Source organism: Amphibalanus amphitrite, unplaced genomic scaffold, assembly GCF_019059575.1.
Source record: "Amphibalanus amphitrite isolate SeventyFive unplaced genomic scaffold, NRLGWU_Aamphi_draft 001786F_arrow, whole genome shotgun sequence".
In the NCBI taxonomy this organism is placed as follows: Eukaryota; Metazoa; Arthropoda; class Thecostraca; order Balanomorpha; family Balanidae; genus Amphibalanus; species Amphibalanus amphitrite.
In genome coordinates this window covers 63,686-75,654 of record NW_024883279.1, presented here as the reverse complement: position 1 = coordinate 75,654, position 11,969 = coordinate 63,686, and the positions used below count along the sequence as shown (strand labels likewise).

The following is an 11,969-nucleotide window of genomic DNA, read 5'->3' as shown; positions in this document are numbered from 1 at the left end:
ATGGGGTCGTAGCCGAATGCGGTGACCATTAGCAGGGCTGGGGCCTGGGAGCACTGTCCACGTGATGGGCTCAGCTCCGGCGGAGCACCACGGTGCCCGTCCAGGCCAATGTCTCCCCTTTTATCCTTCCGGCTTTGAAATTGTCTTATCAGACCGAAAGGGCCTAACCCATCGAACCAAACAAAGCAAACTTGGTGTGATTTTGGTCTATTGACCGGCGTCCCCTCACGGTTTGATCGGTGGGCACTGCACAGCGTCGTCGGTGTTGGACCACCGCCTGTCGACCATAACCGTCACTCACTCGCCATCCGTGACCTGCGCAACAGCCCTGCGAGCTCAGTCCTGAGGTCATGACAGGTCCCACACCCGTCCTGAGTCTCTCACTCCTGGTCAGCGGGATAGCTGTCTGGGCGGTCACCATAGAAAACTTCCAACGAACAAATAACACCTACGTCGAAACCCCAAATGCTATTGTCTCGGCTAAATCTGTTGTGGAGTGTGCTAGTATCTGCAATGCTATTCCGCCGTGGGTGTGCGACAGTTTTTCGTATCACAATGGTGACTGCTATCTGTTTGACCTCACTGGAACTCTGGTTTGTCCCGATTGCTCCGTGCCTGTGCCAGCGATTCCTCCAGAATCCACGTTTGAAGTGTTCAGCTACCGAAGGAAACAAACTGCAACATGTCCAGGTAAGCATGAAGTCTGGGGGAGCTCCGAATCGGATACCGTTTCGAAGATAGCACCAAATACCAAACATTTTTCAGTTATTGTCATCAGTCTCAATGTCGCGATTACGCATGTAAATATCACCGGTGTATAACTACTGTATATTGTATAATCGTGTATAATCACCGGTGAATATAAGGCATGAAATTCTACCATACATATAATAAGTTATGCACCGCAACAACAGAATCTATAATAATATGTTCTCCATATAGTTGCATCTACAGACTACAATGGCTAAATGATGCCTAAATTTGCATGCCAACTGCAGCTCATGTGGACCTAATAAATTTAATCATACATGTTACCCATAGCATAGCATTTTGGAACTTTGTTGAGAAGTCTGTTTCCAGATATTGTTTTATTGAATGTGCTTTTATCATTTCGATTCACGTTTTGACTAATAAGCGAATTAACGACTGATGATCGTGCTTTCACAGGCACTTCCACTGATCCCTGCGCGTGTCCGGCCGGCTTCAGCCGCTGTGCCGGCCGCTGTCTGATGAAACTACCCCAGGACCAGCTCAACTTCACCGAAGCTCAGGAGGCCTGCGGCTCACTGGGCGCCCACCTGGCCGTGCCCCGCTCGACAGCCGAGAACCAGTGCGCTCTGTCCATGGCAGTAGGGGTTGACACTTGGCTCGGGGTGTCGGACAGAGCCGTGGAGGGCGTGTACGCAGCAGAGGACGGCGGGGACCCGATCCTCCTCAGCAGTCCCTTCTGGGGCACTGGTGAACCCAGTGACGCCACAGGCGAATTTGACTGCGTTCAGATCTGGAGTAACGCCTGGGATGACACGCTCTGTTCGTTCAACATATCGTCCATCTGCCAGATCAGAAACTGCCTCACACCGGAGTGTGTCTAGAACGCACTCCGGTTCCCTCAACGATCATAGGAATTCCTATGATCGAAAGAGGATGATCGTATGATCCGCAAGTTTCCTACTATCGCCTGCGAAGGTAGAGGCTGAGGCCCTATGAGGAGTTAAAAACAGAGCGGACGACCGTAATCACTCCTCCTTTTTCTTTTAAGTACTATTTTTTTTCAATCTTCTCCCCAAATATTCATGCACACACATCGCACGCATTGTTTTAAATGCCATGCCAGAGTGTTGTCGTCGCCTTTCTCTTCATCATTGCTAGCAGACAGGTTAAGAAGACCAGAAACTCGATCCTTCTTCACATCTGCAACAGTATTACACTGTTGCAACATGATCGCATTAATTCACAATAGCAACCTTACTCGGCAGGAACCTACTCTATTGATCAGAGAGAGGGGCTGAGGGATCTAGGCACCTGTTCTGTCGGTATAAATGCAACTTTCTACGCCGGTATCTATAGCGTGTAGATTAGCGTGGTGATGTCAATTACGAAAAAACGTGATACTAATACGAAACCAAATACCAACATTCCACAATGACCATGACAAAATACCGGAACCGAACCGGCTTTGTAAATGAGAAAAATGGCAACTTTTTACCGAATTAACAGCCTCTTTTACATTAATCTGGAACCATAACACCAACAAAATACCAAACAAAGCCTTGAAATACCAAATACCAAGTTTGTATCGGTTTGGTATCGGCAAACCAAAAAGTTGGTATCCGGTTGACATCTCTAGTGTAAGACGACTACTATTGCTGGCACACAGTGTGAGATTGGGTTCGTACTGGCAGACTAGGTCATATGGTCAGCGGAAAAATAATGGTGGTTCAGCCATTGTAGGATGATTTGTTTTACCGTGTTCGATGTGTGTATGTGTATAATGCAATCACTACTTTCGGTTATCTTGCCGCGCTGTGGTATCGAAGTACGAAATCAATATACGCAGTTGTATACCAATTCTGCGTAGATGACGTACTCGTGCTGTGTACTGTCAGACATGAACACCTGACTTCCATTCCCTTCTCTCCTTGACTGTAGATTGTACTGAAATTGTATTCACAAAACAGTAATTTTCTGTTATCGGACAGATAAAACAACGCATTTTATTATTTCATATGGACATCGAGCGCAAAGCGCAAACAACGAATTTGTATTATGTAGTTCTGTCATAGCTTATGAATGCACGAACAGGGTGTGATTGAACTTAGAATGGACAGTAGATGTCATTTTGTTTGACATACACATCAATACTTTACCAAGCACTTCACAAAACCGTATATGGCGTCTACCATGGTGGTTAGTGTGTTGTCAAGAACTCTGAAATTATTAAATATATAAAAATTATGCAAATACTGTGCTGATCCCATTGGGTTAGCAGTAAAACGACTGGGCCCGCAGCCGACCAATCGCCGAAAGAATAAGCATGTCTAAAGAAAAATGAATTTATTTTAGAGACATCCGGAGTCCGGACACAATGGCCAATATTTGACACAAGCCATAAACAGCGGTTTCTTCACTAGTCATCTCTTATTTTCTTTCAGCATCAAGTAATGCATGCAACGATCATAAAAAGCTCGGAGAAATAGTACACAGGCGAAGGGGTATGTGACTAGCGGTGTATTCCACGTAGGCACAATTTTGTTAGCCTATCGCGTGCAGCGGGATTCGGAGTCACCGTATCACCTGTACACCGACGCTTGGACGCTACATGAGCAATGAGCATCAATTTTGCTGTGGCGTGTGCCATAGCACTATGGCAATAGTGCTATCAATATTAAGCATTTGAACTTTTAAATATTTCTGATTTTTTTCTCAACAAATCGTGTTCAAAACCATTATTCCGGAAGCGACTCCGAGTCTGACGTAGGCGTCCCTGTCCCCATATTATGCGCATCAGCGCCGCATTTTTAGTCCACCTTTGACCCTGATTAGACTCCGAAAAATGCGTCAAGCTTAAAATAAATGCGAGACAGTGATGGTGGCAGCGATGAAGCACCATATAATGGTGGACTTGGTGGCAGCGATGGACACGATGGCGATGGCAGTGGTAGATATCATTCATGCACCCTGATAGCACAATCAAGGTAAACACTTCACATAAGCCACTATTTGTGCCTGCAGTGACAAGCTCAGTCAGAGTGCTCCTTAAACTCAAACATCTTTATCATAATCGAAATATGTATGTGGTTTATCAATGCTAAGAGCTACTTTGAAGACGTGTAGAGAATGAATGATGTTGATATTTTAACCCGCGCCGGGCCGGTGCTCTGAGATTCCGCGCCGGGCCGGGGGGGGGGGGGTGTCTGAACACCCCCCCCCCCCCATCTAACTCGGCTCCTGGGCCACGTAGCGACACGCGGTAAGCGGCAATCGAAAGAACGTCTAAAATAAGGACGAAAACACTCTTCGGTCATTTTTTGGGCTCAGACAAAATGGTCCACCTACGGGCAGCGATGATATCATCTACGGGCACAATCATCGGGAATGAGTAACTATAGCATACCTACATGTCAAAATATCCCAGCGTTGTGGAATATTTCTAAAAGAGACCACGGGGCTGATGACATACGCGGACACGGACAAAACAAGCGACAGATCGTATTCGGATCATCAGACATGAAATGGTAGGGTTTCAGGAAAGATCCGTTAAGCCAAATATAAGACCTCTCACTGAAAAACGAACAGTTTATAGACACCATAGGCCTCTTACACCAAACTACCTAGCTAGGTAAAATCGAAAAACCGGTTTCAGAATAAGCTTATCTAACGGTGGTAAATTTGTTTGCAATAGCCCAATACATAATCCTGCATGTGCTTGCTAAATTTTGCACGCAAATTGTTACATTTGAGACTTGGAGTGGGTATACGATGCAAAATAATCCAAGCATTGGTGCAAGAGGATTTTGGTGCAAGAGGCCTCAGTAATCTTCAATTCTCAATATGCTTCAAAACAGTCTGGCTAGTGCTCACACTCGCCACCCAGTTGGTTTCCATTTTTTTGTCACCTGAGAGTGCCCTGCTCGTCGTGTCACTCACCAATCGACATTACCGCCTCTCGTCTCGGCTACTTGGCACAGTGCCAGCCGCGGCTCCCCCAGCGTCCTGTGTATGCCCGCTCCAAATTATTTGGAGATTTCGGCCGTCGCGCTCGCGTCCACCACGACGTTCCTGGGCCGTCGGAGCCGACGGCAGGGATCGTCGGAGTCGACACAGCTGGTGGGACCGGCAGAACGCCTCGACGGCTGACGAGAGAGTGCGAGAGTGAGTGTGAGAGTGTGCGAGTATGAGTGAGAGTGGTTAGATCGTAATGGAGAGTTTGTGTGGGGAATGGGAATATGAGAGTGACTGGTGAATGGTGCAACGTGAAGCGGATGAGGATATGAGGCAAGGCGTAAAAGAGGTAAGAGGAATGTGTATTGTGTGTGGAGAACCTTGCGATTAAAATAACCTGACATGAATCGAATGGTGTTGTAGGGATAAGGAGCCGGGGAGTGAGGGTGATCATTAGGACTCAAAGGTCACTTTTGCCCATGGTTAACTTCCTGAATAAAAAAAAGCTAGGTACTGAAGCAAAAGTGGTATTAAACAAAATATCTCTGGGAAATGCTTGCAATGAACCGATTATAAAAAAAAACTTATCAATTTACGACAATGGTCGAGGTAAAGGTCAAAATTAGCTTTTGTTTAGTTATGTAATTTAAAAAACAAAAAACTAAAATCCCCTTTCGGGGTCATCAATAGCCGTTTTCACGACGGCGATTTGGTTAACATTTGGTGCACATTAGGTGCAGATTTGGTGCAGCTTTGGTCAAATAAGGTTCAGCGTGCTTCTTATAAGTTATCAGTTTGGGCTCCACATATGCTTATATAATACATACCTCATTTTTTAAATTATCAGACACTGTTTTCGATCTAAACGCTGAAATAAATTCATGATACGAATATATTTATTGCAGTTGATTTGGGGCAGATTTGGTCAAATTAAGTGCATTCACCAGATAGCCCGTCGTGAAAACGGCTAATATGACCTGTTTGGTCGTCTGTTCATCCGATGACGTAACCATTAATGCTGATTTCTGAACTTTTGTCATGATCTTGACTCTATGTAGTTCAACATCTAAGTTGACACGTCGCATACAAAATGACATGAGACATCATTCAATGTGACAATAGGCACGAACACGAGCGTTGCCATGGGCGAAAACACGATGGCATCAAAATCGTAGCTATTGGACCTTTTTAATGAAACCATACCATTTATCAAAAACTGAACGATGAACTGTGTCACATTTCACTGACCTACAATAGCAGACATCACACTAATTTCAGAGGTCACCGGTTGCGTTGAGACCTTAGAATAGGGTAGAGGCAGCTGCCTTTTGTAATGGTGCATCGGCTTTGTTCTATCCGAGCTCGAAGTCCAGGCTCCAGCTCTCCACGCGAATAAAAAATGTAGCCTGGCGACAGCTATAAAACTTATTTTGTCAATTTTTGAAGTGGCTTGATAATGATCTGTTTTTTTTTTTCGAGAATTTGCCGAACAAAATATAAACCTGGTATTACAACTTAAACAATTATCGAGGTCATACAAAATTAAACTATTGACTAAAAAATGATCCGTGAAAGAGCGCACGGTGCAATTAATTTCATCATTGTTTCCTTTGAAGTGTAGTTTTCATTGTAGGTACCTATTCAAGAAAGAACGAAAATGTTGCATCAACTTCGGCGGCTGTGGGTGCGTTTGCCCCTGAACTTCTGGATGATCAATGATCCGCCAGTGCAGGGCCTGTCGGTTTACACCTCGGCCAACAGGGTCGGATGTGACCTCATCCCTCCCAGTTCCTTTCCCTTATTGAGCTAGAGCTTGTAATGTAATGTAATGTATTTAATGAGACAATCCTCGATGTACTCGAGGCTGTTACAGTCTCAGTTATGTAGTACAAAGCATGCAACATATGTACACAGCATTCCCTGCCCTATTATAAACCACGCCTAGGTTGCTGTAAAAAAATAGCACATCTTATACACACACGAGACGAATCATCCACATTTAACAACAATCGCTCGATAGTCATTGCTCTAATAGTTCAGACATCGGACCACGTCACTCTTGCCCAGTCACGGTGCGACTGTCACATAGGTGGCTTACTAAGTGACTCCGGAAAGCTGGCGTCGAGCGTAACGTCAGATCATGTGGCAGCGCATTATACTGGCGAGGTGCACGACAGCAGAAACGCCTTCGTCCCATCTCTGTATGTGACATTGGTACGTACAATGTGTTGTTTTGTCTAGTATTGCGGTCACGGGTCTCTGAGCTTTTAATGAGATTTTCAGCCAGTGCTTCAGGTTCGCCTGCGCGACGTACTCTATGAACCATGCACATAGTGTGGTACTGGACGAGCTCATTAGCTTTCAACCAACCCATACGTTGAAGCAGATCGGACACATGGTCAAATTTCTTGCGACGGAAAATGACTTTGGCGGCATAATTGATCACTTTCTGAATCCGAAGAAGATTTTTGTTTGTGGTATTACCATAAACGGATAAACAGTAGCGGATATGAGATAAAACTAGCGCATCCACTAGAATAGAAATGGTAGATGGCGGTAAATGGCCCCTCAGTTGCGACAATCCGGTAAGAATTCCGAAACAACGGTGCACAACAACAGAAACATGAGTGTCCCAGCTAAGGGCACAGTCAAAATGAACTCCAAGATTCCTCGCTTCGGAAACAGGAGTCAAATTACAATTATTAAATTTTACAACATAGCTGGAAATGTTTCGCAAATTCTGTGGGCTACCTAACAGCTTCGCGGATAAACGAGCGTGAGCGCTGGCACGAGACGCAGCAGCTGGTACCCAATTTTAGGAGGATATGAGGTCAAACGTTGTCCTCTGAGGTCAGACAAAAAGTCTTTGGAAAGTGTCTGCTTTTTGGCAATTGCTTATCAAAGTATAATCACGTTGCATTATTTTAAATTGCCGGAAAAATAGGTAATGATATCTTGGCAGTTGGCACCATAACGTCGTGCTCAATTCATGCTCAAATGCTTTGGCCGAATATGATGCATTACCTACGTTTGGGAAAGGTCAACTTTGACGTTAAACACAGGTCAAAGTCATGTCAACGCTTTTAGGTCACAAAGATGGTGCAGGGAGATCATGCTGTATAGGTAACTGCATATAATGCGATCCAGCGGCTCATTCTTAGCTTATTATCGCCTTTCGCTTCTCGTTAACTCAATTAAACTATAAAAAACGATGACGAGTAAATAGGTGCCGAATTGTATTTATCGAATTAGCAATGACAGAACGACCAAAACCGTACCATCCACAAAGGCAAACCTTGCACTTCAAGTTCTGTTTCTCGCCGACAGGTGCCAGCACTGCCCGCGGCCTCCCGCGTCGGCCGTCGCCCGGGTCGTGCTAATAATATCCTGCGGCGGTAACTTGCCAGCCAGCGGCGCGGGCCATGTCTGCCGCCCGTCGAGCGCTGGATTCCACCTCCAGTGGTGGTGTCGACAGGGCCAGCCGAGACGAGAGCCGCTCCGCCGCCCCGCCCGCGCGACGATCCAGTCTTGCGTCGGTGGTGAGGTCACGTTTGCGGCGAGGATCGAGGAGTGAGGTGACGCCTGAGGAGAGACGTGGAGTGCGACGCGAGTCGAGGTCCGAGCCCCGCGCGGCTCCACGGACAGGTCAGACGGCGAGGGAGAGTGGGGAGTGGGGAGAGGAGTTGGTGACTGAGAAAACAAAGCTCGGAGTCTCGCGAAAATCGACAAAAGGTGACGTAAGCTCCAAGTCAACCACTAAGTCAAGATCTGAAGCGAGAGCTGTTCCACGGTGTGAGATAAGAAAAGCGAGTTCATTGGATGCATATTCTGGAAATCGTCTGGGCTATCAAAGTCAGACAAGCTTAAATTCAGAACCTGCGAATTTCTCTGAGCGCCAGACTGCAGCAAAATCCGCAGATCATTCTGACTCACGTGCAGAGCAGTCAGAGTCACCTCCTGCAATCCGGATAGAATCCGGATCGGGATCGCCATCCGAACTCCGTCCCGAGATTCGAATCTCTTGCGTGGGAGCTGCGAGCGATCATCGTGCCTCCGTCCGACGTAGAAAGACTGGTGTTCATCGACGTCGTGGCCGACTCGACATGGCTTCCCGTCCAGGTCCTCTAGATCTGACGCGAGCAACCACCTCCGCAGCATCAACGTCAGGAGCAGCAGCTCTATCGGCGGACTCGGACCCCGACATCGCCTTCTTTCAGCAGCGCCTGGGTGGCACGGCTCCCAGAGTTGTTGGCGCGACGCTGAAGCGGCCTGAAAGCACCTCCGCAGGTCCGCGGTCTCCAGGAGTGCGTTCACCACCGTGGGCGTCTCACTCGCGCGCGTCCGTGTTCGAGTTCGGTGACGATACTCAGAGTGGAGTGGCTTCTCCTTCACCAGGGCCTTCCCCAGGCCCGGATACAGTGTCTGCGAGCTTCTTCTTCGAGCCGGATGATGATCCCCAGGCTGCGCTGCGGTCCGAGAGGGACTTTATCGAGTACGTGCTGTCGCTGCCCTCGTCCGATCTCGGCTCGGAGCGACTGCGGCCCCCGGGTGGTAGCGGACAGTTGCGCAAGTCTGCCACTGCGGGAGGTTCTTCCAAGGTGGGACTGGAACATCTCGACCATCTATGTAAGCTGATGGAGCAGCTCGGCGACCTCAGGGAACAGAACTCACTCCTCCAGAGAAGGATTCAGTACCTAGAAGAGCTGAAGGGCCTGCAGGAAGCTCAGTGGACCATGGGCAGTGGCCCAAATCCCTCTGGTGTATCCCCAAGTCAACGGCACGGTTCTGAGGAAAGCCTTCTCAAAAGCCGTGGCGGGGACGCACCCACCAAAGGCAAACGTAATCTCAAACTGAAGAGGGCACTGTATGTACAGCAGCGCGAACGAAGTAAATCAGTGGGACATGACACACCGGAGGCCATTCCAGATGCCCCTATTCCTCAACCGACTCCCCCGAGACCTGCTCGAACAACCGTGGCAAGCCTGCCTCCACCGATCCCGCCCCGGCGAGGCAACGAGCTAGGCGTCGGCAAAGCCAAGATCTCAAAGTGGACAAAGGTGAAGGAGGCGTTTCGATGGGAGAAGGCGCAGGAGATTCGCGAGGACAGTGCAGGCCCCGGGGAGTCTGCAGCTCGGACACGACACGCGGAGTCCGCGCCTGTCGCACCGCTGCCAGAGTCCAAATCGCAGGACTCGGGACTCGAGGTGGACCGGTCGCGCCTGCTGCAGATTCCTGGAGGCTCCAGGTCGCGGGATTCCTACCTGAGTCCGTCGCCCGTGGATTCCATGCTGTCAGGTGAGTGGCCGGGCGATCTGACGCGCGCCTGTGATCTGGGATCTATGGGTGTTTGGCAGCGGTAGCGGCAGAAACAGGAGAGCGTGACGTCAAGCTGTAACCTAACGTTGCAGCGCTACGTTGCATCAATATAACAAAGCCTGCTATATGTAGTATGCTTTGTTGTGAAGTAAAGCAGTTTACATTGATCATTGCAATTTTTAGGAATATCCTAGTTGCTTTGAACATAATTTTGCTAATCACCGGGATATTATAAGCAAGGTATTTCCTATAAGATAACTGGAAGAAACATTGAGGAAGGATTACATACTCGTATTTACAGGATGTCAGTCCAAAGCTTGCTCGTAGCTACCAAGCACGATATTTCGATTTTGGAACGGGGCTCAGGTGTACATTCTTGTCCGACTTTCTATCAATCGGTTGGTCAATCTCGTTTCGTCTTTTGACAAGACCCTGCCACTGAGCTGCTACAATTCATGTCATGCTATTACATTTGCCATTCAGCAGTCAGCCAATTAGTGCCGTTCAGTCAGTCAGCTGTTCTGTCCTCAGTAAGCTGTTCTGTCCTCAGTCAGCCAGCTGTTCTATCCTCAGCCAGCCAGCTGTTCTGTTGTCACTTGTCAGTCAGCCAGCTGTTCTGTTCTCAGTCAGCCAGCTGTTCTGTCCTCATTCATTAGTCAGATGTTCTGTTCTCAGTCAGTCACGGTGTCGTCCTATGCTAGTTAATTATTCTGTCCTCCGATAGGCGACTATACATATAATATCCTCAGCCAGCTGTTCTTCTATGAGTCATCGGATTTCTCTCTGGCAACATTACCCTCTCACTCCCTCCCCCAAGAGACAAATGACCGCCAGTTACATCAGCTGACCACGCCTCTCGTCTCAATGGCGCTCGTCTGACCCGACCCATCCGTCTCCCCGCTGACCTGAGGAGGTGGCAGGTTGGCCCAGGGGGGAGGCGACCACCCCGTGTGATGCTTGGCTCGAGACTCTCCGCGGGGGGAGGGAGGGGGGAGGAGACAGACAGTCTCGTCACCGAGATGTGACCCACGTGGTTGCCCGCTAAGTGGTCACAGGGCATGGTTGGGGGACGCTGGATCTCAGCCGGAGTTTGTGACAGGCCACGCTGGTAGGTGATGTGATTCAGAGGCTGACTTAGCGTCCCGCTATGCGCTGCACGTGTTGAAGGAAGATGAGGGAACTGGGTCAGGGTCGTAAGATAGGGTGGATGGGTTTGTTGATATATTTTTGACCCGTAGTATCTAGTTTTTTTTTTTTGTGGGGGGAGAGTTATGCCAACTACATGGATTATTTATGCTTTATAATTTATTGATGACATTATTTATTTGAAAGGCAATGCTATCATACCATCTAATCATAACATTTATGTGATAATCATGTAATGCTATCTAAATGATTTTTACAGTAAATAATATGAATGGTACTTATTCTCATGTTTAGTAATCAAACATCATTCGCGTTATCTATAAAAAGAAAAAGACATGCCGGAAAAGCGGCGACGCGGAAGTCAAAATGACGAGCAGCGAGCATTCCCTCGTTCTCCATTTTTTACGCACTTAGCCCCTTGTGCTTCTCTCTTCCCAGGAGGCTCCACGGGCCTGACGCCCAACACGGCGGTGTCTTCGATGTCCTCTTCGACCGCCTCCAGTTCGGAGGATCTCACGGAACCGGACTTCGTGCGCATGGCGCGAGAACAGGACGACATGGGTAGGTGGACCAAGACGTGGTAGACCGAGCGGAAACTGCTGTGGGATAGTGCATGATATACTAGGGTGACCGGTTTTGCAAAAAGTTTCGAAAAGTTTTGCTCCCCAGGTCTAATCTAACGTATTTGGGGGTGCTGATCACGAATCCGGCGGAAAAAATATAAAATTCGAATTTTTTTTGACCGCCCCGGCTCTTTGAATGTTTCCGGTTTTCTCAATTTTTGCATGTTTTTGAATAATATGATGAATGTAATGAAAAAATATTAACAATGTATCGCTAAATGC

General features: G+C 47.8%; 2 protein-coding genes across 3 annotated transcripts in view; both read left to right on the top strand.

Moving 5' to 3' along the window:
• The first annotated feature begins 682 nt into the window (after window positions 1-682).
• Window positions 683-1,592, top strand: LOC122375161 (pulmonary surfactant-associated protein D-like). The gene is made up of 2 exons (XM_043354392.1): window positions 683-690; window positions 1,208-1,592. The coding sequence occupies exons 1-2, from the start codon at window positions 683-685 to the stop codon at window positions 1,590-1,592; spliced, it is 393 nt and encodes a 130-aa protein (XP_043210327.1).
• A 6,298-nt stretch (window positions 1,593-7,890) lies between these two features.
• Window positions 7,891-11,969, top strand: part of LOC122375160 — a 47,386-nt gene continuing 43,307 nt past the window's right edge. For both annotated transcript variants that reach the window (XM_043354390.1, XM_043354389.1), the window contains exons 1-2: window positions 7,891-9,957; window positions 11,563-11,685. In XM_043354390.1, the coding sequence (XP_043210325.1) occupies window positions 8,085-9,957; window positions 11,563-11,685 (1,996 nt within the window). In that variant the 5' untranslated portion in view covers window positions 7,891-8,084. The remainder of the gene's footprint in view (window positions 9,958-11,562; window positions 11,686-11,969) is intronic.